Source organism: Canis lupus, chromosome 15 (assembly GCF_003254725.2).
Source record: "Canis lupus dingo isolate Sandy chromosome 15, ASM325472v2, whole genome shotgun sequence".
In the NCBI taxonomy this organism is placed as follows: Eukaryota; Metazoa; Chordata; class Mammalia; order Carnivora; family Canidae; genus Canis; species Canis lupus.
In genome coordinates this window covers 8,175,340-8,202,778 of record NC_064257.1, presented here as the reverse complement: position 1 = coordinate 8,202,778, position 27,439 = coordinate 8,175,340, and the positions used below count along the sequence as shown (strand labels likewise).

The following is a 27,439-nucleotide window of genomic DNA, read 5'->3' as shown; positions in this document are numbered from 1 at the left end:
CACTTTATCAGGGAAATGGCATATGATATGGATCTGGGTCATGCATTGCCCTTGGTCCCCACACATCCATGCCAATTAAAATAGTTTGCCTTCACCTGGAAGGAACAGCTGATTTTCACAGACTGAATTGATCAGGGGATATGTAGAGTACTCTACAATTTTCTATAAGCCTATTCACAGGTACTTTGGTCTTTCAGAAGTAAAAATTCAGTTAGCCCACTAAAATAACAATCATGTCATGACAATCATGAAATATTAGTGAAAATGGTTATTCTGAGAGTCATTTGGTATCTTATAGGCAATGAAATTTCCTCAGGGTCTGGTGTTTTTGAAACATTCTCACCAAATCTAGGAAAAAACTTTACTTTTCCCCATCAAAAAAAAAAGCGAATAGGGGATCCCTGGGTGGCTCGGCGGTTTCGCGCCTGCCTTTGGCTCAGGGCGATCCTGGAGTCCCGGGATCGAGTCCCACGTCGGGCTCCCAGCATGGAGCCTACTTCTCCTTCTGCCTGTGTCTCTGCCTCTCTCTCTTTCTGTCTATCATAAATAAATAAAAATAAATCTTTTAAAAAAAAGTGAATAGTCTAATTGGGTTCTAGTGTTAGTATGTCATCTTTCTGTAAATCTTGCTGAAGCTCATATTCAGAGTGAGTAATAAACATTGGTGTCCTCAGGAATGTGTTCTAAAAAGAAGATCAGATCTCTCTGTCCCTAATAATGATATAATGTAGTGGTCTCAGTAATTAGTGAATGCAGAGTTTAGCCCCTTGTAAATCCCAATGAGAAAAAAGTCACAACTGGCTTTCTGAAGTAAAAAATATTGGCAACTATTGAGCATTAGTCATTTTTTCTTTTCTCTTTTCTTTTCTTTTCTTATTTCTTTTTCTTTTTCTTTTTTTTTTTTTTTGGTGAGAGATAGTGGCTATCCTGTTTCTAGGCTTTGGCTTCTGCAAGACTGAGAGCCTGATTCTGGTTCCCGCAGATTAAGATCAGTCCAATAAGAAAGCACAATGTAAACATAATAAAACACATGAGAAATGAGTCACAATAAGTGAGAATCAACAGAAACAATAATAACAGAATTAGACTCATAAAGACGATGATACTGTAATTATCAGATATGGAGGGCATTATGAGTATATTTAATATGTGAAAGACATAAAAAGAGCATGTTTATAGAGGCACGGCACACAATGGAAATAATCAAGCAAATTTCAACAACAAACAAAACATCTCAAATGCAAAAGAAATAACTGAAAATAGAAACTCAGTGAATAGTTAAACCTCAGCTAAGACATAGCTAAAATGGTAATTAGTGAATGGTAGGACAGATGAGTTGCTTATGAACAGTTTTGAAAGAACAAACTCATGTAGAATGGTGAGAAGATTTCTACCTCTATAGGTAGAGGTGAAAAGCCCACCAAGACTAGTGTAATAGCTGATTATCCAGAACAGAATTTTAGTTCAACTTTAAATTAGTTCAACCTAAAAAACACAATAATATTTATGTAAATTACTAATGTGGAGAGACCTGGGGAAATCTATCAGAAATGGGAAATATGAATGAGAGTTTCAGACACAGAAAATCACAAGAAGGTCTCATGTTGGAGTCCCAGAAGTAGCGAAGGAAGAGAATGAGGAAAGACAGTATTTTTAGAACTGATAGCTGAGAATTCCCCAGATGTCAAAAAGCTTTGAAGCCTAAGGAATCATCAAAAGGATAAATAAAATATCCAAACACAGTGTAGAAAAATTCAGAATGCCAACAAAAAAGAGAAGATCTTAAAGGCATCAAGATTAAAAAAAAAATCAGACTACCTCAAAGGTACAATGATTAGATTGAAGGTAGACTTGTCATTAAGAATAAATGCCAGCAGAGTGCACCAAGGGAGATATGTCAACCTGGACTTCTGATCCAGCTAAATTCTCATTTAATAACCAGGGAAAATGCAGAACACCAAAGACAGAGACAGATTTTTTTCAAAGGAGGGAAAGACTTATAGCTGACTCCTCCAGAGCAATAAAAGAGGTCAGAGGATATTAGAAAGATTTCCTTAATGGACTGAGAGAAAGTAACTGCCAACCTAGATTTCTAATCCTACCAAAAATATCTTTCAAAAATGAGGGACATATAAATGTATTATAGACAAACAAAAACTCAGAGTGCTTGCCCCTGGGAGATCTTCATTAAATAAGCTTCTAAAGGATGCCCTTCAAATAGCAGGAAGATGATCCCATGGGGAAGGACAAGATATAAGAAGAAATGAAAAACAAAGAAACTGGCAAATATATGGATAAGCAAAAGTGAACAATAATTTCATAGAACAACAATAATAATACATTGTGGGTTTAATAAACAAGGCAAAATTAAGATATAAGAAAACAATAACGTAGAAGTCAGAAAAACAAACCAAATTAAAGTGTTCTGATGTTATTGTATGATATAGGAAGAAGAGAGAGAGATTATTTTTAGACTTTTATAAGTGAAATTTTCCTGCTATAATTTCTTTTTTTTCCTGTTATAGTTTCTAACATAGCTATTAAATGTAGAGCATATAACTTACTAGAGAAGAAAAAGGGAATTATAAAAATAATCCAGTTAAAAAAAGAAAAAAAAGAAACTCATGGGTAGAACAAACACAAAACACAGAATTAGATGGTAGATTTAAAATCTAAATATATCAGTAGTTTGACATGCTTAAAGTGATTAAAAAAAAACTTTCAACCAAGAATTCTATAGCTAGCAAAACTATCCTTCAAACATGAAGGGGAAATTAAGATATTCCTGGATAAACACAGAGAACGCACCATTTGTAAACCTAGAAAGAAATTCTAAATTATAAAGAATTTCTACAGGAAGTCTTTCAGGCTGAACTGAAAGGACATGAAGGCATATGCAGAACTGAAAAACCCTGGTAAAGGTAACCACATAGGTAAATATAAACCACAGTGTAAATGTATCTTTTTGTTTTAATTTTCTTCTCCTATCTGAGAAATGGCATGAAGCCATAATTGGAAATTTGTGTTGATAGGCATGCATTGTCTAAAGATGTAGTATGTCCAACAGTAACAGCACAAAGGAGGAATATATATATATATATATATATATATATATATATATATATGTATATATATATATATATTCGGCTCCATACTCAGCATGGAGCCTGCTGGAGATTCTTTCCCTCTGCCCTTTCCCCTGCTCTCTCTCTCTCAAATAAATAAATAAATAAATCTTTAAAAAATTGACAAACGTGTAAGTAGTCTAGAGAGAGAGAGAGAGAGAGAGAGAGAAAGAGAGAGAGAGAGAGAACGATTCAAATTACTAAATAAATAAAGAATGAAAGTGGGGACATTACTACTAACCTACCCTGCTGGAATAAATAAATACTAAATAATTAATAATAAATATTAAATACTATGAATGTGAACCATTGTATGCAAACAAATTAGATAATCCAGACGAAATGGACAAATTCTGAGATGTACACAGACTACCAGGACTTCAGAAGAAGTGGAATATCTGAATTGAATTATAGTGAATAAACAGAATCAATTAATAAAAAACTTTCAAAGAAAACCCAGGACTAGATGACTTCACTGTTGAATTCTATCAAATTTTTAAAGGAGTAACACCAATCTTCCCGTTCCTAAAAACAGAAGAGGGACATCTTCCAACTCATTTTATGAAGCCAGCATCACTCAGAGCCAACAACATCACAAAGAAAGGAAACTGTGGATCAACATCCCTTACGAACATAGCTGCAAAAATCCTCAACAAAATACTAGCAAATCAAGTCCAGCAGCACATTAAAAGGATTAAACCATGACGAGGTGTGATCCATTCCCTAAACACTAGAGTGGTTCAACATATGAGAATTAATCAATCAATCGATATAAGGCACTGTGTTAACAGAATGGGGGGGGGGGAACCACACGGTCATTTCAACAGTTGCAGAAAATGCATTTGACAAAATCCAACACCATTTCATGGTAAAAATGTTCAACAAACTAGAAATAGAAGGAAAATTCCTCACTAGGAATAGAAGCGAAATTCCTCACTCATAAAGGGAAAGATTTACATAAACTCTCCGGCTAACATCATCCTTAATGGTGAGAAACTGAAGGCTCCTCTCCAAGGACTAGGAACAAGAGGTGGATGTCTGTTTTGCCTCTTCTATTATTATTTTTATTATTTTTATTTTTATTACTATTATATAGGCTCCACATCTAGCATGCAGCTCAGTTCAGGGCTTGAACTCATGACCCTAAGATTAAGATGTGAGCTGAGATCAAGAGTCAGATGCCTCACTGAGTGAGATACCCAGGCTCCCCTGTTTTGCCATTTCTGTCCAACGTCATATTGGAAGTTCTAGCTAGGGCAATCGAGTGAGAAAAAGAAACAAAAAGCATCTGGATTGGAAAGGAAGAAATAAAACTATGTTCACGGATGATATGATCTTGGATTATTATGTTACGTCGGATCGGCCAATGGTTTCTTAAATGTGCCACCAAAAGTGCAAGCAATGGAAGAAAAGAATACATAAATTGGGTTTCATTAAAACTAAAAATTTCCATGCGTTGGAGGACGTTATCCAGAAGTGAGAAGGCAATCCGGAGAACGGGGCACGTCTGCAAATGATACATCCGATAGGGGTGCGGTAGCCAGAATATATAAAGAGCTGCTAAAACTCAACAACACAAAGACAAACATTCAAGTCTGGGAGAGGGTAGGGAGCTGGAACAGACATTTCTTTAGAGAAGAGATACCAAAGGCCAAAAAGCATAACAGAAAAAAGACACTTGACCTCGCTGGCTACTGGGGACAGGCAAATCAGGACCGGCACGGACACTGCATCACCCATTACGGCTGGGAACCCACCCCAGGGCCCGACGGGGCCACGTGCAGCACGGGAGTCACACGCGTGCACACGCGCACGCACACACAGGCACATGCATGCACAGGGCGGGGGCTCCCCTGCAGCCCAGGGCATGTGTACTTACGGAGACACTGCGGTCGGGGCCGGTCCCACGTGCCGTCCCCCTGGCAGCCGAGCACGGGCGTGCCCAGGAGGTAGAAGCCGCGCTTGCACTGGTAGGACACGGTGCTGCCATAGCTGAACCCGTGCGGGCTGCCGGCGTGCACCTGCCGCACGCTGTTCTCCTGGAGCCCGGGGTCGGTGCAGTTGACAACTGAAATGGAAATGGGGCGGTCAGACCCCGAAAGCTGGGGGGCGGGGGCTGCTTCCCTCGCCAGGCACCGGGACTGTGGAGCCTGGGGGGGGGGTCCCGCCCGGCGGGGCCGGTCCTCAGCGTCACGGTTCAGGGGTCTGCGCCCTGGGGAAGCCGCCCCCCGCGCCGACGGGCCTCTCTGTCCGCGGCCCGCTAGCAGCCTGGGTGGCCCTGTCGGGGCACATGAGCCCTGGAGGCGGCTCCGGTGCCCCGGGCCTGGTGCGGCGGGTCCTCAGCTGCGACACGGGTGCACCCAAGCTGACCCCGACGAGCCTCGGGCTCTTTCGGCAACGGGCTCGACGGCTCTGAAGAGCACGATCCGGGGCTGAGTCTGACTTCCAGCGGCTGAAGTGTCCCGGCAGCTTGACCCCAAGTCAAGGCCTATTTTAGGGTAATGACGGGGTCACGGTGATGCTCGGGGTGCGCGCCTGCTTCCAGAATGCCGTCCCGGCCACTCCCTCACCACCGCCTCCTTCTCACCCAGTAAGGGGGCAGGACGGGGGGTTAAAATCTTTCCTTAGTTTTTGGAGCATAAAGCGTTTTCCGTTTGATGAGCCCTGAGGCTCAGAGCGAGTGCCAGGCTGTGTGCAGGGCGCCGAGGAAGCCGCAGGACCTTGGGGGCCGGCGTTCCCCACCTTGGCCTTGCGGACCCGCTGGCCGGTCCTCCGCAGTGGTGGGGACGGCCTGGGTGCTCAGGGCACTTCAGCGGCACCTCCCCCTTCGCCTCCGCCTGCCAGACGTCAGGGGGCCCCTCCAGGGGGCTGTGAGGGGTGCCTCGATGCCAGTCCCCGCTCGGAGGTGCCGGCTCGGATGACGCCATCCCCGCTCGGAGGTGCCGGTCTCCAGGGAAGAGGACAAACCGGCAGTTTCTGAGTTTGATAAGCGCTCTGACGGGGGCAGCGCAGAACCTTCCAGAAGCTCTCGACAGCGCAGAGGCCGGGCAAGGAGGGCTTGCAAGACGAGGTCGCATTCATGGGTCCTGCTGGCTGGGTGGACGGCAGCGTGACAAGGAGCGCGTTGCAGGAGGCCGTGGGGGGCCCAGAGCCAGGCCAGGCCTGGGGAGGCACTGGAGGCCGGGAGCGGCGCCGTCAGGTCGGAGGAGGGACGGGGCGGTGGGACAGGATGGAGGCGCCCAGGCCCCGAATCCAGGCCCCGAGCCTGCCCTCGGGGGGGCGGGAGCTGCAGCCACAGGACGTCTGCACCTGCACCCATGAGCGCAGCAGCTCTTGACGGTGACACGGGCGAGGACAGCCGGATGTCTGGAGATGGGTGTTTGCTGTGCCACGCAACTGAGGGGCCTGCTTCCCATTTCGGCCTTTTTTTCCCATTTCGGTCTTGAAAGGTGCACCTTGCTTGCCACGCGCCCGTGACCCCATGGATGGGGTCCCCGCCTATGGCCCCGCTCGGGGCCCTGTCCTCCCTACCCCACCCGTGTCAGAGTGACCCCAGGGCTCAAGCCACCGGCGTCCGCCCCTGCGTAGCAGAAGCCCGGGGCAGCGGCACCGGGGCGAAGGGGAAGAAGAGGGGGACTCACTTCTGCAGGTGGGCAGCGTGTCGCTCCACTGCCCGCTGGCCAGGCACTGCGACCTCGCGGCGCCCTCAGCCACGTACCCGGGGTTGCAAACGAACTTGACCACGTCGTTGAGGTTAAACTGGTTGCCCTGCGTGAGCCCGTTGACGGGGTTGCCCGGGTGCCCACAGGTGATGGCTGCAAATGGAAGAGGACACAGGTTAGCCCTTGCGGCTCCGCGGCCCCGGCTCCTCCTTCCCGCGCCCACGAGGGGGGCAGCCCACTCCTGGAGACAGTCTCTTCCCTTCCTGAAATCAGCCCGGGGCTGAGCCCTCCTTGGCGAGGGCAGCTCTGCCGCCTGCACGTCTCGGGAGGACTCATCTATGAGGCCCCGTGGGGCCCGGGCCGGGACTGTGGGTCTGTCACAGGCTGTCACTCCTGCCTCAGTTTCCCTGCCTGGATCCCCGCGGCGGCACCTCCCTCTCCCAGCACTGGACAGCATGATGCCCCTCAGGGGCCTCGGGTGGCACTGGATTGGGCCGGAGGCCACGCTCGTCAAGCTGGCTCAGGGATTGCTGCCCTTGGGAGCCCCGGGAGCTGAGAGCACGCCCCCCCCGCCCCCCACGCTGTGCTCCCTCGGGAGGAAGGAATGGCTTCTCCCTCCAGCCCCGGGGGGACGATGGGCAGTCGTGCTCCACCCCGTGCCCCCGTCCCCTGGGCCCAGCGCCGTGCAGCAGCGTCCTCTGGGGCAGGTGCTCTGGGGCGCAGGTGGCCGACGCCGTGAGGCCGCCCCATTGGGGCTCCTCCCGCCGGCCTCACCGGGCTCTCCCGTTCCACTACAGCCTCCAGCTCAGACGCGGGATTTTCTCATCTGTTCCTCCGGCACGGGCGGTGCGGGGAGGACTCAGAGTGCTCTGTCCCCGTCTGCCCCCTTCCTCCCAGGGCCGGGCCCCCCTCCACCAGGGGCACTGGTCTCTCCGGGGCTGCCGGGACATACGAGGTGCTGCCCCAGGGCCTTGGTCCGCTGCCCCTCGGCCAGAACAGCCCCTGGTTCCTGCCCTCGCCCCCCCCAGGGCTCCCCCAGATGTCGCTGCATCCGTGGGGCTGCCCCCGGCTCCCCAGCACTGCCCACCCGTCCCCATGGTAACGGACGCGCCCCTCAGGAGGGGCTTGGGGGCTCCGGCCGCATCTCCCTCTACTGAGGGCAGGTTCTTGGGTCTGCTCCTTGCTATGTCCTGGGGGTTGCCCAGCACCTGACACGCGAGGAGGGCCTGGCAGGTATCTGCTGAGGGCAGGCAGCTGTGGGCGCAGGGAGGGTGACAGCAGCCGACTCTTTGTGGTCGGTCCCCAGGCCTGCTGCGCACCTGCCTGTTGGCCCAGTCTCTTTAGATGGAGCTCTCGGGGGGATGCCCCGGCCCGGCCTTTCCCAGGTCCTGGGTCTGGAGGCTGACAAACCGCAAGGAGTGTTTTCTTCCCCAACAACTGGACCCATGGGGTGTCCAGCCCAAACCCACCCAAACCCAGATGGTGCGAACGGGGATGGGGCGGCAGGAGGTGACAGCCCAGGTCTTGCTGCGGCCGACTCTGGGTCAGCTCTCCGGCGTCCACTGCCACAGACGTGCCCGTGGGCTGCTGAGAGCGGGACACCTGCTGGCCGCGGGCTGCGGGGACAACGGCCGGCGGTCACCGCTCGGCTCCGCCCTTCCCTGACTTCCAACGGTTCACTCCGGGCTCACTCCTCGTCTCCAAGGTGAGGGCTCCGCTTGCAGCCGACCTGTGCAGGTGTCTTCCACTCGGTCTTCGGCCCTCTGTGCCCTGAGGACACCCGGGGGGACTGTGCTAAGGTCTGTGGCCTCAGAGGGCTCACTTCACAGGCCAGCGGACAGCAGTCGCTTGGGGAAGGGGGGAAGCAGGACAGAAGCGCCCGCAGAGGAGGGGCAGCTGCCCCCCCAGGGGAGAGCGGCTGCAGGAGGGCGCCGGCAGGACGCAGCACGCCATCTGGGCTGGGCCTCAGGGCTGAACGGACCCGGCCAGGCCACCCGGGGGTGGGACATAGCAGACGCTCCATAGGGTCTGCGACCCCCACCGATGACATGCCAAGTGCTGGGGGGCGCCGTGCGCCTGGGACACGGCCTGCTGCTCCCACCGACTCACGAAGGGCCATAAGCCCCCCTCCCCAAAGGCTAAAAAACGACTGGCGCAAAGAGAGGGACATGTGCTGGGTAGTGACACCCTTGGGGGCGCCCCTTTTGGAAGGATGGGTTGCCAAGGCGCCTGCAAAGGAAATGGAGGTGTGGGCAGCAAGGTAGAAAAAGGGAACTGGATGGGCAGTGGAGGCGGGGTGTCCCTGAGACACCCTCCAGGGACGCAGAGACCCCGGAGGGCTCCGTCCCCGCGGGGCCCTGGCTGGTGCAGGCTGGAAGAGCCGGAGCAGCCCAGGGGACAGGGGAGCTGAAGACAGCTTAAGCTCACTGAGGAGGCGGGCGGGAGGGGGCCCGGGAACCTAGGGAGGGCACAACCCTGGGCCCTGAGGCAGGGAGACTCTGCCAGGAGGTGGAGGGCGGGAGGAGGAGACGCAGGGGTGGGAAGCAGCGGGCGGAGGAGCCTTCCAGCCTCTCTGCAAAACGAACGTGAGGTTAGCTAACCAGCCAGTAATTACGGCCTCTCTGCAGCTGCTCATCTGAGCCCTACAGCCCTGCAGGGCAGCGCCACCGTCACCCTCGGGCAGTCGGAGATGGGTTTGGGGACGCGGCTTCCAGGTGGCTTCCGGAGTGCTGAGCCCCGCTGCCCTGGTTCGGGGCCGTGGTCGCCACCTGCCACCTGCGGTCACGGGCCGCTGAGAGTGCGGGCAGGGAGGCGGAGGGTAGGTCTCCAGGGAGCACCAGGAGTCGCAGGCGCGTGTGCGAGCATGCGGGAGTGGGCAGGGGGCTAACAGACGGTGTGGGAGTGGCCCCTCTGCAAACCTTGGGTTGACAAGTGGTGCCAGCTACCAAGCGCCCACCACTGGGAAGCCACTCATAGACGCTTCTCCTTTTCCCCTCGTCTTGGTCCGCAGACCTCTGCACACCTCTGGGCCCCGGGAGGCGACGGGCTTGCGGCCCAAGAGGTCCCGGGGTCTGTCCCATGGCGGCGTCGACACCACCCTCACCGCAGCAACAGTGAGAGCACCTGCTTCACGTCTCTATCCGGTGCCGTTTGCACTCCTTTGGGTCCGAAATACGACTGATTTAGTCCTCACAATACTCCAAGGTATCTGCTTTTTGTAGATGAGGAAGCAGATTTGGGTAAACTAACCCACCTGAGGTCAGACAGCCGTGGACACACGGCGGCAGGTCTGGGCAGGACCCAGACAATCCAGATCGTGGGGTCACCTGTCCAGACGCTTGGTTGCCCTGCCTCCCAGCGCCCACCAGCTTTACAACCAAACATCTTTAGGCGGACGCAGACATCCTCCACTTGTTTTCAGACCCCAACATTCTCTATTATTTATAACCCGAATCTCCGCACGCATACTCCGCGCCAATTCCTTGAAGGCATCTGAATTTGCATCTTCTGGATGAAACCGAATGTTTTGTGCAGACCCATCTGGAAGAGCAACTGAATATAGATGGGTCTGGCTTTGTGTAAACCCGACACTTAAGCAGCTATCAAGACTAATTTTTCACGCATTGCTTATTCAATACGTCTCATTACTTTATTGCTCCATCTCATAGACGAAGAACCAAATAAGAGGAAGAATCACAAACAAAAACCTGCCTTCGAAAAAATTAAACAAAACCAACCCCGCGCTTTCCATGAAGGCTCACTTTGGGGGAACTTTATTAAGTGAGGGATTTTCCAAATTACTTGCAGGCAGCTGAGAATAACGGTGGTCATCTGAATCCAAAAAAGAATATTGCAGATTAACGAGGACAAATAAAACTGTAGACAGCCCAGGCCTGCCGCATAACCCCAACGGAGAATGCTGTAAATTTTAAATTACGTGTGAGTGGGAAAACCAACAAAATACCCACACAGAACGGTTTCTCCCGCTTGTGTTGCGAGCCTTTGTGGAGAGCAAGGCTGCGCGGAGAAGAGAAGGAAGGAGCAGGGAGCGGCCTGATACTGATGTGAGGTCACTGCTGGTGAGAGAGGGTCCATCTTAAATGTGAACAGACTGAGAAAGGATCCTGGTGTGTCAGGGGCACGGACTACGGGAAGGGGGCATATGACTCTACAAACTTCCCTAAGTACCCAAGGAAAGGGCGGAAGTTGGGAGCAAGGAAACCATCACACAGAGAAGCGATACCTGAGTATGACATCTTCCCCGCAGCAGGTACATCGGACACAACAGAAGTCAGACCAAGCCTCTGAGGCGTAGTGATAAATGTGAGTGAGCGTAACTAACCTATTAAAAGAGAAATGTTTTCAAATGGGCTCACGAGGCAAGGCCCCACTCTCCACTGTTTACAAGATTTGGAAAGGCTACGATACAGGGATGGTTCAAAGTACACCCTGCCACCGGGAAAAGGACGACAGCAGGGTGGTAAGCCCGATACCAGGCCCAGTGCCAGTCAAGCTACAAAATACGAAGAGTGACAAAGAAGACATCATGAAGGCTAAAGTCACAATTTGCAACGTAGATATAATAGTTCTGAACAACTATGTGCCAAATAACACAGCAACTACCTTTAGGTAGCAGAAACTACAGGAAACGCAAGGAAAGATAGAAGCACGCTAAGAACGGAAAACTTTAAGACACATCTCTCAGAGCAAAATGGGTGACATGGAAAGAAGTGAGCATGCGGGGCAGCCCGGGTGGCTCAGCGGTTTAGCGCTGCCTTCGGCGCAGGGCGTGATCCTGGAAACCCGGGATCGAATCCCATGTCAGGCTCCCTGCTTCTCCCTCCGCCTGTGTCTCTGCCTCTCTCTCTGTGTGTCTCTCATGAATAAATAAATACAATCTTAAAAAAAAAATGTGTGCAGAAGGCACAGATGACATCACAAGGCACGTCTTATGATCATATACGGAACTTTATACCCGAATCTGCCTTCTTCTCAAACGCACATGGACCATTCAGAACAACTGATTGATTTTTACAACTACAAGGACATAAAGAGAGAAATTCCACGATGTAGAAATATTATACACAGTGCGACACAATCAGAAATGACTGACAAAATAGAAGTAGAATGGCCCTTCTGCCTAGAAAGTAGAAGAAAATAACTATTAAAAAACTTCTTGGTGACAGAAGGAATGAACCCAAATTACAGCATTTCCAGTAAATCAAACATTGATCATTGTAACCTGCGGGATCCGATTAGAGAAGTTATTGGAGGACATTTTACAACCTTAAGCCCTTATATCAGTAACAATAAAAAAATGGAAATAAATGAATTGGATCCCCGACTCAAAAGCTAGAAAACGAACAAACACGTTACGCAAAGGGAATCGCTGGGAGGGCGACGCGAAGGCGGAAGCAGGAATCAACGATGCCAAGGGCCGGAACCTGGAGACGTAAGGGTGCATCTTGCAGAAGGAATTAACAGAACGTACAAAACCTCCAGCGAACCTAACCTAGAGGGCAAGGGAGGAAGTCCATGCTGAGGCGGAGCCCGTGGCTAGGGACAGTGGGTGACATACTTACGCACACAGAACGGGGTCTTGCCCGACCAGAGGTGGTCCTGCTGGCAGATGCGCACAGACATGCCGATGAGCCGGAAGCCGGCGTTGCACTGGTACACCACGCTGCCCCGGTAGCTGTAGTTCTCCCCATTGATGTGTCCGTTGACGATGGGCTCCGGAGTCCCACAGTGCCCCGCTGCGGGGGGAGAGGAGGACAGAGTATAGATCGGAGGGGAGCTCAGAGAAGAGGAGTGGGGGCTTGGCCAGGGCGGGAAGTCGGGGACGGTGGGGAAAAGGACCAGGGCCCCCGCCACCCACTGTTTCCCCCGCTCCCTCCAAGAGTAGCTGTCCGGGAGGGGCTTTGGGAATCCCAGACATGAGGGAAGTGGTGACCCCAAATCCCAAGGCTGAATCCCAAAAGGCCATCCATCCATCTCTGAGCTGTAGCTTCTGGGTCTGTCCGTGGGTTAGAAATGATCACAGTCACCTCCGTGCCTCTGGGATTACCTCCCTCTTCTTTTCCTCAGCCAGTGTCAACAGCATCTGCTGCATGGAGGGCACCTTGGTCTACGTTAGGGCTGTGAAAGCCCGGAGGAGTCGAAGGTAACTATGCACAGCAGGTGCTTTGGCTGACTCCGTCCTTCCTTCCCCTTGGGTGGCAGGAGACTCAGGCAGCCCACCCTAGGTGAGGGACTTCACTGAATGGGGTTTGGGGGATGTTCCCAGCGCTGCTAACTCAGCAGTGCATCCCTAACAGCGGCCCGGGGCCAGTGGGAGGGTGGCACCGTTCACTCTGGAACAGAATCAAATCTACCCCGTGAGGTCTGTGTGGCCGGGACCCTCCTTGGCGCTCGAGGGATCCAAGAACGAACCGAGAGGAGAGAATACTTCAGAATCCGGAGGCTTGGTAGGGAACGGACGGGCTGTGGGGGAAATGAGGACTCCGTCCCGTGTAAGCCAGGTCGTTTCTACGCGTTTGTCATCTTTTATAAACACACACATGTACGTAGGCAATTATGCACATGTGCACCATGTATTAGACATGTACACGCACATGTATACACGCACTTGCATGTTTATATGCACACCCCTCCTATGTATGTATACGTGTGTGTGCACACATATGCACGTACATATGTATACGTGTGTGTGTATATGAGTAAAGCTTTGTCTCATCAGGCTTGAAGCTCTCATTCTTCCAGATGCCCCCAGGAGAAACGAGTTCAGGGCTGTAGCATGGAAGGTGCCCGGTGGCTGGTGTCTGGACTCAAAATCTTACGCCATAGGGAAAGTGACGCCGTTTAAAGACTGGAGTCCGGCTTTAGAAAGCTCTCCCCCGTTTAAAGGAGGAACAGGGCGGCGGGATAGGTCTGGGGGGGGGGGCGACTCACCAAGGCAGCGGACGTCCGAGCCGCTCCAGAGCCCGTTGGCCATGCACTCGCGCACCCGGGAGCCCACCAGCGTGTACCCCGAATTGCAGGAGAAGATCGCCGTTGCCCCATAGACGGACAGCGTTCCAATGCGGTGGCCGCTGGGTGGGACAGGGAGCTCTCCGCAGGAGATGACTGCAAGGATCACAGGCACTCAGTGGCTCGCGACGGCCTGAGAGAGGCCCCTGGTGGCGCTTCGTGGGGAAGCTCATAGGCGGGGCGACGCGGAGCCTCCTCCAACCCCGAGGCCCTACGCTAGACGGAGACTCTGCGGGGGCCCGGGCCCATCGGCTCCTCGTCCTGGCTGCAGAGAGCAGCGCCCTCTCCTCCCCGGGGAGCCGCGCACAGGCGCGGAGGGGAGGCCCAGTGGCCCAGGCCGCGCTAGGTGGGGGCACCTTCCCTGCACCGCAGCCGCCACAGCCTGGGACTTCTGCTCGGCCACACCCATGGTTACGGTCCACGGTGGGGTCCAAACGTGGATGCGTAGAGACATAGTGCCTTGAATCGCGGGTGTCGGGAGGAGGTCCCTCCTCGTCCCACCCGGTCTCAAACTTGCCACTCCTCGCTGACAAGCTACCTCCTCTATCATGTCCTCACTGATGAGGTATCATGAGTGCACCCCACGGCAGCGGGTGCTGTGCTGGGCCAGTCGGACCCCCATTTAAGGTGGAAGCACAGCTAGCGACCCTTCGCTGCTAGCCCTCTTCGGGCTGCCCTGGCTGAACAGTCCTCCCTGGTAGATCACGCTCGCTCTCCGGGGCACCTGCACCTAGTGTTTGGTCAGCGTGCAGGCATGAAGGCTCTCGCCCCAACGTGTGGCAGTTCCAAAGGACCGTCCGAGCTGCAGAGCTCCCTGTGGGGCCAGCTGAGGGCTGCACTGACACCACATCAGAGGTCCACTTCGCCACCTTCCCTTACACAGCATGGCGGGGCTCTCAGGAGTACTCCCTAAGGAAGTCTGTCTCAGAGTCGCCTCCCAGGGACCCTGGTCTTGTAAACTATCTTGAGGAAATAAAAACAGTCATCCAGAAGGAGAGGCAGCCACTTGGGGCCACTCCTTGTGCTACAGCATTCCTCTACACACGCTCCCGTTATAGGTCTTGTCACACCCCGTTATCATTGCTTCCTTATTTTGTCCGCCTCTCCAGCAGACTAGAAGCTTCTCTGGGGCAGGAAGCACAATCTTTTATCTTCACACTTCTATGACAGCTGGCACGACTGTTGACTATGTGAATGAGTGGATACTCACCTGGACAAAGGCAACTTTTTAGTAAAGTGATAAGATGCTAACAAGTACTTCCTTAAAGGAGAAAGGCACCTCCCCAGCTCCCGGTCTAGGTGAGTGTTCAAAGAGAGGTCCACTGCTGTCCCTGGTGATGCCCCTCCTCTCCCTCCCCATGTGTGGTAGAGTGCAGGTGGGCGGCACTGTGCTGAACCTGCCCACCTCCCCTCCTGGGCTTACTCTGGCAGGTGGGCATAGAATTCCCGAGGCTCCACTGGCCATTAGCCTGACAGCGGATGACCCTCTGGCCGGTGTAGTAGTAGCCGGGGTCACAGATGAGCATCAGCTGGGCCTGGAACTGGTACTGTGTCTCAAAGATGAGCCTCCATCGGCCATGTTCCACGCTGATGCTGCTGACATCGGGACAGGTCACAGCTGGGGAGACAAGAAGCAGCGAGGAGGAGTCATTGATTCATTAATTATGGAAGACACAGGCGAGAGTCCAGAGCTGGGGACGGGGGCACTGCTATGCGGTAATAAGAATCTTCGGTTGTCGGGCAGGTTTGTTTAATGCATGAAATGGACTGGGGTGGGGGCAGGGAATGCCGCAAACCAGGGTGGGCAGATCCACCAAAAAAAAAAAAAAAAAAAAAGTAGAAAAAAGAAAAAAAGGGGAGGTGGTAGTCAGTGCTGCTTGTTAGATGTGAAACTTGTAAGTTCTCTTTGGTCAGGTCTTTATTTTTCAAGAGAAGCTAGAAATATGGATTTTTATGGGAGCTCCTCCAATTTCAAAATGTTGGGAAGCAATTCAGAAATCTCGTAAAGCTCACTGTAAGTCAAAGAAACAAAATAAAACAAATCAGAAGTGTAAACCCCAGGGCGCCTGGGTGGCTCAGTTGGTTAAGTGTCTGCCTTTGGCCCAGGTCACGATCTCCAGCCCCACATCGGGCCCCCTGCTCGTGGGGAGTCTGCCTCTCCCTCTCCCTCTGCCCCTCCCCACCACTCGTGTGCACTCTCTCTCTCTCAAATAAAAATTTTTAAAAAGTGCGTATATATAAAAAACATTTTAGAGTTCTGTGATCAAAGGACATTCATGCAAATGTTCTGGTAGTTTTTCCTTCTAAAAGGAATTTATTCCTAAGTTCTGTGATGGCTCGTGGAGACATCTCCGGGCACACTGGTCTATCAATGCCTCGAGAGCAATTTTGGACGGAAGCCCAACTTGGCCGATGACACTCTCCGTCTGTCTGTTTCCCGAATCTCCGATCTCCGTGTACCTGCTTCTTTCTCATTACTCGGTGCTCAGCTTGCCCCCTCTAGGATCTTCTCAGCTGCATCTCCAACCCCGCCTCCACCCCTCTCCACGCCCGAGGACTCACGGACACACTGTGGGGGTACATTGTGGTTGCTCCAAAGGCCCGTCTCCAGACACTCTGCTGTAGCCTCGGCACCTGCCTGGAGGTGATAGCCTTCGCTGCAGCTATACACAGCCTTAGTCCCCACTGTGTACTCTTTGCCAAACACCATCCCATTCTTGGGGGCCTCCGGAAGCCCACAGGAAAGAGCTAGCAAAGAGAAAACAACATTAGGAGCATGGTCTGGTTCAAATGGCATTCTGAGAACATATTTTAATCTTCTTTCTCCCCAAAAGCCCTAATAAAATTATAGTGAAGACCAGGAAAGTGGAAAAGCCTCGTAACAGAAAACAAAATGGGAGGATCAACAGCAGAGAAGACTTCAAAAAAACTTCAGAAGATGGAATGCAGATCGAAGTGTGTTGATAGATTACGAGAAGCTGTAGCTGAAAAGGTACGAGGGAGCTATAGGTAAGACCAGCTCCCCTCCACCCTCTCCCACAAATACAGTGTAGGGGCAGTTGAGCATCTATTCCCCAAATAAAATAGAGAGTTTTCTTTCCCATTTGAGGAAAAAAAATAGGAAGTCCCTTGAGAGAATCAGGGCTGCTCAGGTGAGAGATGGCATCCCAGAGCAAAGCTCTTCGGATTCTAGGATTTAAGAGCTCTCAGGCCAGCGCCCCTCTGCAGCACCCCTCATGCTCAACATACCAGCTCAACTTCTTCACGCGGGAGGCCTGGCGGGCAAAGACAATGCGTGTAATCACAACAAAGGTGACTCACGTTTGCTACCTGGAAAAATCAACCTCGCCTTTCCTTTGAAATAGGAATGATCACGGATCACTGCACATATGAAGAAAACCAGTAGCATAAAAGACATAAAGGCAAGATTACTGATAGAAAAAAAAAATAGAAATAAAGCTCTCTTTTAGGAAACAGGGCTAATTCAGGAAATAGAAAGTATATAAGCCTTAAGGTTTTGTGTGTTTTTTTTTTAAAGATTTATTTATTTATTAATTCAGAGAGAGAGAGGCAGAGGCAGAGACACAGGCAGAGGGAGAAGCAGGCTTCATGCAGGGAGCCCAACACGGGACTCGATCCCGGGTCTCCAGGATCATGCTCCGGGCTGAGACGGCGCCAAACTGCTGCGCCACCGGGGCTGCCCGCCTTAAGGTTTTGATTAGCAATATCTTGAGAAAGTCGGGGTGGCATATCATATTCATTAAACAAGAACAGAGGGCTTTGAAAAAAGAACAACAACAGAACAAGGAAAATCTCTCTTAAGTTAAAAATACGATCGCTAAAATAAGTATTAGATAGAAGAGATCGAGATGAAAAGTAAAGAGAATTTCCCAGAACGTAGGCCAAAAAGACAGAAACTGAAAACGGGAGAAAAAGCACTGAAGTACAGGAGGTTGACATCCAGGAGGTCCAACATCCCACCAGTCAGAGTTCCGGAAAGAGAGAGAGATCGCAGATGAGAATTTCCCGGAGATGAAGAGACACAAGTCTTTAGATTGGAAAAGGAGCCAAAGGGACGCAAAGGGAACCATTATTATAAACATCATTGTGGAGTTTTAGAAGATGAAATACACGTTCCTACAAGTTCCCAGAGAGAGAAAGAGAGAGAGAGAGAGAGAGAGAGAAACAGGACATCCCTGTGAAGGAGCAAGCATCAGGCTGGCATCACACTTCCCGTCAGCAGCAATGATGTCCAAAGACAATGGAGCACATTTCTGAAGGAAGTGATCTGCAACCCAGCCAACCTACCAAGCATACGTGAGGTCAAAAGTAAAGGTATTTTCAGACATTTGAAGACCTGGAGCATTTCCTTCTCATGAACCCTTTATGAGGGATTTACTCAAGGCTATGCTCCATGAAAAAGAGGGTGAAAACCAAGAAAGGGTGAAATATGGGATATAAAAATATAAAAAATGATAGCGCTAACGCAGCAGCACAAAGAAAGGTGACAGCTCAGGAGACAAACGTGTACGGCCACGTGGTGGCCGAGGTCATGACAAGGAGCAGGGTCAACGCTATGTTTATGGGAGGAACGCGCATTACTTAGGCAGGAGCAGTTTGTCCTTGAAAGAAGCTGATACAGCTGAGGAGCTAGTGCTCTGTCCGCGCATCGAGCCCAGGCCACCCTCACTCCGGGGCAGCTCAAGCAGAGGAAGTTCCCATCCACCCAGGCCACCAATGGTCCTTGATGCCACTGGAACCCAGAAGAGACATGGGCCAGGGCTTCTGTAGGATATAGGGAAGGATGGACTCTTGAGAGGGAGGGGGATTGGGATATCGAGATGGGAGACGCCTTCAAAGACTGGAAAAGAGAAGGAAATAGTGGATGAGGAGGAACTGAGGAGGAAAATGTGGAATGAAGACGAGTGTTTGAGTATGATATTCTCTTAATGCCTAAACAGCAGGACTTTAAGTTCCTCTGGTGGTAATAGGGGAGGCAAACTGTGACCAACGGATTGCCCTGCTTCCCTGAACCTCTTGTGAAGACCCTACTGGTGCGGGAGGAGTCAGTCTGGAGACGGCAGGTGAAGGAAGTGGACGGCAGCCCCGACTCCCTGCTCTGGGCCCAGCTCTTCCCACGCGGATAACTCCGAGGAGAGAGACACTGAAAGCCCTTCCCCTGATCCCCACGCCGAAACAGCCCCCAAACCCCGAGGTGAGAGGGGCACTTCCTGTGGGCAGGAGAGGAGGGCACAGAATCACCAAGTATTTGAAGCTGGGGCTGGGATGAGATCTCTGAGGGGGAGAATACGTAGTGAGAGGATGGGTTGGGGGGTTGGGGAAGGAGAGCGGACGCGTTAGAAGGCACGGGATCTCTACTGGGATGCACTTGGTGGAAAGGCACGGTTGGGGAGGAGCAACATGGAGTTGGAGCGATGCCAGGCCTTTCCTGGCCCCGGGTTATGGGGACCCGTTCCCTGAAGGGCCCCAGCATCCGTGTTCTTGGAGGGGAGCTGATCTGTGGAGGGAGGAGAGAGACAGCCTTCCAGGGAGAGACTAAGGGTGTAGGCTCGTAGGCTGTGGGCCACAAGCCGGGATTCCAGAGCCTTCAGCGGGAGGGCCCAGTGCAAGGGCAGCAGCAGGAGGCCTGGGGCTGGGGCTGGGCATGAAGTGCTGTGAGACGAGGACGGAGAAGCCTACAGGGCCTTAGTTTTGGGAAGTGACAAAGGAGAACGGACGTGAGAGGCGTGGTGGTTCCTAACTGGAGCCTCGGGAGACAGATAGTTAGAGACCCGGAGACCAAGCCCGGCACCAGTGGCCACCAGTATGTGCTCTGGGACCTTCCCTTAGGGCATCAAATAGAGCATGAGGGACACATCGTTGGAGGAGGCTCAAGCCCAGGCAAGAAGGTTCTGAGGGGCAGAGATGACAGACGTCACTAGACAGGACGTCACCACACTGTGAAGCAAAGAACAGGAAAATCAAACACGAGTGTCATTTCCTGCCAATATTGTTGGCAAGCCTTTTCTTCTTCTTTTTTTTTAATGCAGCAGAAATGATGTGACTGCGGGAGAAAGGACGACTGCCATGCGCTGGTGTAAGTGTAAGTGAAGGCAAATGTCCTCAAGGGCAGTGAGTGTCAAAAGCTGAAGATCTTGTATAGGTTATGGCCCAACAATCTCATTTCTGGGAATTTATTTTAAGAAATAAACATGGATGTCCACAGTGATGGAATTACGAGGATTTTAACAGTGGTGCTGGTGCAGAAGCAAAAAATAGAGAAATTCAAATGACCAACAACAGGACGATACTTAAATAAATGAGTTCTTCCTTAACGCTGTGCGACCGCGAGAAATAGTGACGAGGAAGTGTATTTAATTATGTGACAGATGTTATTAAAGAATATTAAGAGCTCTGTGCTCCGAGGATGCCGTTTGTGTAAACAATATATAAAAGATTGAAAGGAAATGTGCTGAAATGTTACACGGAGATCTGGGGTGATGGGATTACAGGTCGCTTTTTTTCCTGCCAAGTCTTTATTTAAATTACAGTCGGCCACCACGCAGCATAACATTAGTTTCAGGTGGAGGATTCACTGACTCATCAAAACACGCGCCCTCCTTAATCCCCATCACCCACTTAACCCGTCTTCCGCGTCTCTCTAGCCTTTTGTTTTTCCCGGATCCCTCGTCTGAGTTACTTTAAGGGAAGACAAATCCCATCAACTTGGAAAGGCAACACATGCAAACTACGGATCGCGGGCTTGCCCGCAGAGAGTGCACTGCGAGCCTCTACTCTTCCAGGTTCCCTCTGCCCGCGCCACCTCGGACCCAGTGCTCCCCCAGCCCACACTGCTCTCTCTCCAGTCCGTGGTTCTGCAAATGCTCTTGCTGTTGCCGAGAATATTCTCCTTGCCAATGTGTGGGCCCAAACCCCACCTGTCCTGGGAGCCGGAGCCCAGGCATCCCCTCTTGGGGAGCCGAGCCGCCTGTCACCTCCTTTCCACGCGCTCCTCACCTTGACAGAGAGGAATGGCCTCGCTCCACAGGTAGTAGCCCTGGGGGTGCCGGGTACAAATGGCCATGCTGTGTCCCACCAAGCGGTAGCCGGCGTTGCAGCCAAAGTGGACAGAGCCTCCGGGCTGGGTGCTGGGCTGGCCCAGAAGGAAGCCGTGGAGTGGAGCCCTGGGCAGGCTGCAGTAGGGAGCTGGACAACAAGAGGAGGCTCAGGGGAGCACGGGCAAGCAGGAAGACAGGTGCACCCCAGGCCCCTTGCCCACCCTCCCTTCCCCCATTTTCTGTCTTGGCCACCGCCAGGTCCACTGCACAGTGGGTACTGCAGTGAAGCCAAAGAAAAGAGAAAGACCACGAAGCGTGTGGCCTAGAGCAGCGCGGCTCAAGCAGCTAAGCTCCGTCCCCTGAAACCCATCGGCTCCCAAGAGGCGCAGGAAACAGGCCCCGGGGGAGGGGGCTCCAGCAGCATGTGACGCCAGGCAGTGGCTCTGGAGGCCCGGCTCTGACTGTCCGGGTCCGTGACTTGGGGCGCATCACTGAAGCTCCCTGAGTTTCGCTTTCCTCACCTGTACTGTGACCGGAAATGCCAACCTCAGAGGTTTTTGGACAATTGAAGTGGGATTGCGTCAGGAAAGCCCCCAGCCCAGCGCTTCAACAAAAGGCCCTTCCCCGTCGTGTTACGGGGCGGTGGAGAGGGAGCCGCGTGGTCCAGGACCATGGCCTCTCCGCGAGCAGCCTCAACGGGTTTCATCCGTTTATCCGACAGACATCGAGGGCCCACTATGTGCCCGGTGATGCTCTAAGCGCCGGAATATCACAGCGAAGAGAACAGTCACAACTCCCAGCGCGGGGGGCTGCCCATGAAGACTTGCCAGGGATCCCCAGTGGAAGTTCCAAGAGGCTGGCAGTGCAGTGGCCAGTGCACACGCTGGACATGCGCCTCCATTGCTCCAAGAGGCTCGGTACCCCAGGCAGGCAGGGACGGGGAGGAAGGCCCCAGGCCCTCAGCACGGCTGCCCCGTGGGGACATCCTCTGGCCTCTGAGTTGATGACCACACCCCTGTGCTGGCGCAACGGTGCTTTAAGGACGTTCCTCCGGGCTTACCTCATCTAGAACAAGCCCCTCAGCCACAGGACGCACTGAGTCCTAGTGATGGGTGTGGGCCAAAGTGTCCACTGCTTTTCCACTAAGGTTCTAGTGGTTTCACCGAGTAGTTGATCAACCTCTGTTGGCACGTGCTTTAGCTGTGCCCGACCCGTCACCCCTGAACACATATGGCTAGTCTTCCAAGACCTCAAGGACAGGGCAGCTCTTTGTGGTGCGCTGCTTCCCTACCTGCTGGGCCGGAGCAGCTGCCGGCCACCCCCGGACGCTGCCCGAAGCTCCCCGACGGCGACCCGAAGGTTTAGTTTTCATCCTAAGGAAACTGCCATCTGAAGGGTGACTTGTGGAATAATCACTGGGCTAGACCGGGACAGAGCCGGCCACCGCGCTGGGGGCACGAAGCCACCCTCCCTCTGGTGTGCATGGAAGAAAGGAATTTAGGGTTCACTCTGCAGAGACAGCGGACCCTGGGGCAGTGAAGATCCGTCTCCTCCCGGGCTCGGCTTGGCCTCATCTCCTGGAGCTCCTCACGGCCTTCAGCAGCTCCCATCCACCTCCATGCTTGCAGAGCCCCTCCAGTTGTCGGACCCGCTCCCCTTCAGAACGGGCTGGGCTGCTTATTAAGTTTTCTTGACAACCACATACGATAATCCCCAAGACGGGAGTTCAGATAAATTCCACTTTTTTTTCCCCCATCTCATTACACTTCCAAGGATATTTGTGTGCTCCTTGTAGACTGCAGCCCTGGTCAGTGCCTGCCTAGCAGGCCTCAATCTGCCTCTGCCTGAGTTACGGCGGGAAGAGCCGAAGACAGGCCCCTGTAGGCCGTCCCTTGGCTGCCTGTCTGACATTTCCCACCCGAAGACCCAGATCTTAGGGGTTCTCAGTTTTAAGGAATGTTCATCAACACTTCAACAGTGTTAGGGATGGGGTCACCTAGTAGGCATTGCCAGGTGATAAATAATGAACGTATCCAAAAGACACTGTAGCCTGGCGGTACGAGCAGAAGAGAGGGGCGAGCCTACAGCAGGGAGAGGAGTGGAAATTGGGAGGTGAAAACCATGGGGGACACTCGGGCAGCTGTGGTGAGAGGTTCAGACGAGGGAGGAAGGCCCCCGCCATCGATGGGGATACGGCCCACTGCTAACTTGGGAGTTTGGGGTAAGCTACCTCAGGGGCCCAGGGGCTGTGGCCCTTCTCATGGGCCCTCTGGTTTACTCACCTGAATACCGGATCTTAAAGCCCTTCCGGTTGTAGGCGTGGTCAGACGACCAGCGCAGGTACACAGAGTTGCTTGAGCTGGTGACAATCAGGGGGGCTGAGTAATTCCCACTGAGGGCTTTCAGCAGAGGACTCTGTCCCGAGGGACCTGGAGGGAGTACAGGACACAGGATTACAGACCTTGATTCGACACCTCAGGTGTAACCGCCTCTCATTTCTCCTCCTCAGGAGAAGTCAGTAGGTTCAGACGGTCGGGGTCAGTGCAATGATCTGTACGTCTGTCCTGTCTCTGCATCCCCGCCCTGGGTGCTCCTCCCTCCTGAGCCCTACCTAACACAGAGCTCGGGGAAGTCACTGCCATCCTACAAGAGTTGGCAGGTGAGATGAAATCTATTTGCCATCTTGGGACTTGCCAAGGTCAAGCAGCTGGTTAATGCAAGAGCTGGTTCGCCACCGGGGAACTTCCACCGTGTCACCCGCTTCACACGTGCACGCTAAAAACAGCTCCGTGCTTGTCATATAGAAGAGTGTGTGCTGAGTGAATACGTGGCAATAAGGCTACAGGCAAACACAGCGTCTCCGTGTCATACGTAACACAGTTCCTTAATGTTCCTTTCCAAGGTTCTTCCAGAAAGCCCTCCCTCTTCCTTTTTCCCAGCTTTAATGCCGCGGGAGTGCATCCTAAGGTGGCTGGTTCCAGGGAGGCAGGATATAAAGTGTGATGACTGTAACAGGATTTATTGCCCTGGAAATAGCCCTGAGTGATGGTTCTAGTATCTGCCAAGACAGCTCATGGAAGCTTGGCAGAGCTAATGGACCACATTAAACAAAAGAGAACCATCAGAACTGCTGTGACAAACTATGAAGGAAGGGGTCCAAGGCTCTGAGAACTGGCAAGGAAGAAGAAAGGAAGAAGAGGTCCACCACACCAGATCAGAATGCCCGCTAGCTGATATGTCCCTCAGGAGGGCCCGGGGCTACTCCAGTTCCCTTTTTTTTTTTTTTTTTAAGATTTATTTATTTATGATAGACACACACACAGAGAGAGAGAGAGAGAGAGAGAGAGAGAGAGAGAGGCAGAGACACAGGCAGAGGGAGAAGCAGGCTCCAAGCTGGGAGCCCGACACGGGACCCGATCCCAGGACTGCAGGATCGTGCCCTGGGCCAAAGGCAGGCACCAAACCGCTGAGCCACCCAGGGATCCCTGCTACTCCAGTTCCTAGAGCAAAAAGGAATACACTTCTGGAGGGGTGAGCATCAGCAGTCTTGACAACCTGCATAACAGCCGTCCTCTGTAGCCTAAACTCATGGAAGGAGATGCTGTCACAGAGCTGGGCTTCCTAGTGTTGATGGGGGGTGAGAAGATTCTAGAATATAGGGGCCAGGAGGAGGCACTCAACAATCAAAAGTGAGGCTAGCATAAATACTAAAGTGAGCGGCAAGGTGGGAGGTGGGAGGTGGGAGAGACTACCCTGTAGGGTCTATGGTGATGCCTCACAGAACATGATATTCCTCAGGGCAAGATAGATGGGAAGCCCCTCAATATAGGAATATATGAACAAAATATCAGGAACATATAGTTAGAGCGTGAGGAAAGCTGACCTCAATGGAAAGCTGCAACCCCTCCACCCAATTTAGAGACTTGAGCCCGGTTCTATTTCTTATTAAAGAACACTTTGGCTGAAGGACAGACTGGGTCCCCTATGAAAAAGTACTCCCCTAAATGACATCAATTACATATACTAGTCATTGTCCAGTCCTTGCCCAAAAAACCCACAGCTATTTCCTCAGGCAACTGAATACCGGGGAAAAGGGAATCTCCAGGTGGTCCGAAGATTTCGGATGCCGAGTGTAAACTGATGCTGTCCCTGGGTGCCCAAAGCACTATTGTGGCCCCTCTGCTAGGTGACAGTCAGTGGAGCCCCGGCCCGTCCATCACAGAACCAGCCTGGCCAAGCAGTAGCCCCGCACTGTGTCATCTGTGCCAGGTGCAGTATCTTCATCAGAGCAGATTAACACAGCCCCGGTTACGCAACGCGCAGTTATTGACCCAGCAACGCGTTCTTTCCATACCCCTCGGAAAGGAGGACCGTAAGCAATTTGCATTCACATGAGAGAGACGGCAGTACACACGCGTGGTCCTGCCCCGGAGTGGTGCTAGTTCTCCTGCTCACTGTCGTCATAAAGCATGAAAAGAGGTGGGCCATCTGGACCTCCCGCAGGATGTAGCAGGCTGGCTCTCTCCATGATGACATGGTATTAATGGCGTCTGATGAGCCAGAAGGGACAATTAGTGTAGATGCTTTTAGAAGACCCATGTCTCCAGGGGATAAAGGGTAAGTTCTACAAGGAGTCAGGGGAGGTTTCCCCAGTGGTGTGAGGACACGCTGAAATGTCTTCTCCAAATTGAAGGGCGAGTTAGCGTGCCTTTTCCCTTCCACGACAAAGAAAGCAGCGCAACGTTTGGTAGACCCCTTGAGTTTCAGAGGTGCATACTCTCCACGTGGGGATCTTGCTAGGATCCATTTACTGGGTGACGTTAAGGGTGGGTGCTGGAGTAAGAAAGGGTTCGGTAGCGGGACCAGGCTGCAGCACGAGCACCCCTGCCTGTGCACCATGCAATTCATGGGCTCTCATGGAGGGGAGGGGTATTGGGGTTCTGGTGGTAGAGGAAGATGTGGCTTGGGGCCTCCAGAAAGCTCTCACAGGGGGTGACGGCGCAGGCCCCTAGGGCTTCGAAGCAGACCTGCACCATGGGCGGCAGGCAACTCCTCAACATTGGACTGACTTACCGTCGAAGATCTCAAACTCATCGTACTGCTTCTCACTGAGGAAGTACTCCACTGTGAGGGAGATGTTGTAGTCGGGCTGCACTCTCACCAGCCAGGAGCAAGTCTGGAACTGGGGATAGCTGCCCGGGTAGCTCTGACTCAGGATCACACCCGTGGAGTCTGTCAGAAGCTCATTCGTGGGGCAGTGCACTTGGGAGAAAGAAACAGAAACGCCAGGTTCATGAGACGGAGATGGAACCGGGGCTAACGAACTTCCCTGGGACAAAGGACAGTCACCGGGACAAGAGTATTTGGGTGCAAACAGGATCCCAACACCCACCATCACGCTGCTCCACGGCATGAGGTGGCCTCAGGTTCTGCGTCAACGTTACCTCACTGCCGGGATGCAGGCCTGCCCAGTTGGTTGGAACCACTTCCTAACTCAGAGGTGGGCTTTGGAGAAGGCAAGGTGACACAGACAACGCACGGCATCCTCAAATCTAAGAGTCGATCCATTAAACGGGACGGATTTGTACAAAGACAGTACTGGGCAGAGGTGATTACGTGGATGCATGGCCCGCCCCTGGCACTTACTAGCTGGGTGGTCTTGGACAAATTATTTCCTCCCTGTGCAATGGCTTCTCCACCCCTGATGTGGAAAGACAACACCTGCTTTACACGGCTATTGTATCCTGCACCACATTACGTCATTGCACACTAATAATGTTGTATATAATATTATAGGAAGGAATATACATAACGCATGCAGCTTGGTGCCTTCATAAACCCCAGGGACGATAATGGTAATGATGGTAATTACACCAGGAACAGAAGGAGCTAGCAGAGCTTGGCTGTGGCCTGATTAGCAGTATTAAGGTATTGCAAGAAAAACATGCCACCCCAAGGAGCACAGTTGGTGTAGACCTCAGAGAAGGGGTTGCTGGAGGGGCTAGGCTGGTTCTCCTGCATCTGCCCCCAGGGAGGTGAGAGAAGATGCTGGTTCTGGGGGCCCTGCATGTGCTGCAAACCAGGGAGGTGCTCTCCTCTCCCCCGGGGGTACAGGGACCTGTCACTACATCCTATGTGAAACCACCTGAGGATGATCCCTCTTTGTTTTCCTAGGCTGAGGACTCCATAGTGAAGTTCTGGGGACTGAGTCAATCTTAAGGGCCTTGAAACAGGCCTGGCATGGCCAGTAGTGGCAAGTATCCCAATCACTACAAAGGCAGGAAGCGGTGTTTTGCTGTACGTGTGCCTTCAGACAGGCTTCCTGAATGTGTTGGATGCTAGAACACTGACAAAGGAGAGTTTCTGGAACGGCAAAGCCGAGGACCAATCCCTGGGTCGTCATTTGAGATGAGGCCGTTCTGGGGAGGGGATTTAGCCACTTGCTCTCCACCCATCTCTACTGCTTCCTTCAAACCCTCTGCCTTTGCAGAAATGGGGCTTGTTAATCAGCCCTGGGTCTGGGCTATCAGACCGAAATGCTTGCTGTGGCCCCAGATTCACGCAG

General features: G+C 52.5%; 1 protein-coding gene across 1 annotated transcript in view; it reads right to left on the bottom strand.

Annotated features, from left to right (window-relative positions):
• Positions 1-27,439, bottom strand: part of CSMD2 (CUB and Sushi multiple domains 2) — a 489,398-nt gene that overhangs the window by 38,579 nt on the left and 423,380 nt on the right. Inside the window, exons 47-55 of the mRNA XM_049094020.1 lie at positions 25,948-26,136; positions 23,157-23,303; positions 20,834-21,022; positions 16,379-16,564; positions 15,240-15,434; positions 13,739-13,912; positions 12,370-12,543; positions 6,767-6,940; positions 5,005-5,193 (exon numbers count right to left, since the gene is read on the bottom strand). Coding sequence (XP_048949977.1) covers positions 5,005-5,193; positions 6,767-6,940; positions 12,370-12,543; positions 13,739-13,912; positions 15,240-15,434; positions 16,379-16,564; positions 20,834-21,022; positions 23,157-23,303; positions 25,948-26,136 — 1,617 coding nt within the window. The remainder of the gene's footprint in view (positions 1-5,004; positions 5,194-6,766; positions 6,941-12,369; positions 12,544-13,738; positions 13,913-15,239; positions 15,435-16,378; positions 16,565-20,833; positions 21,023-23,156; positions 23,304-25,947; positions 26,137-27,439) is intronic.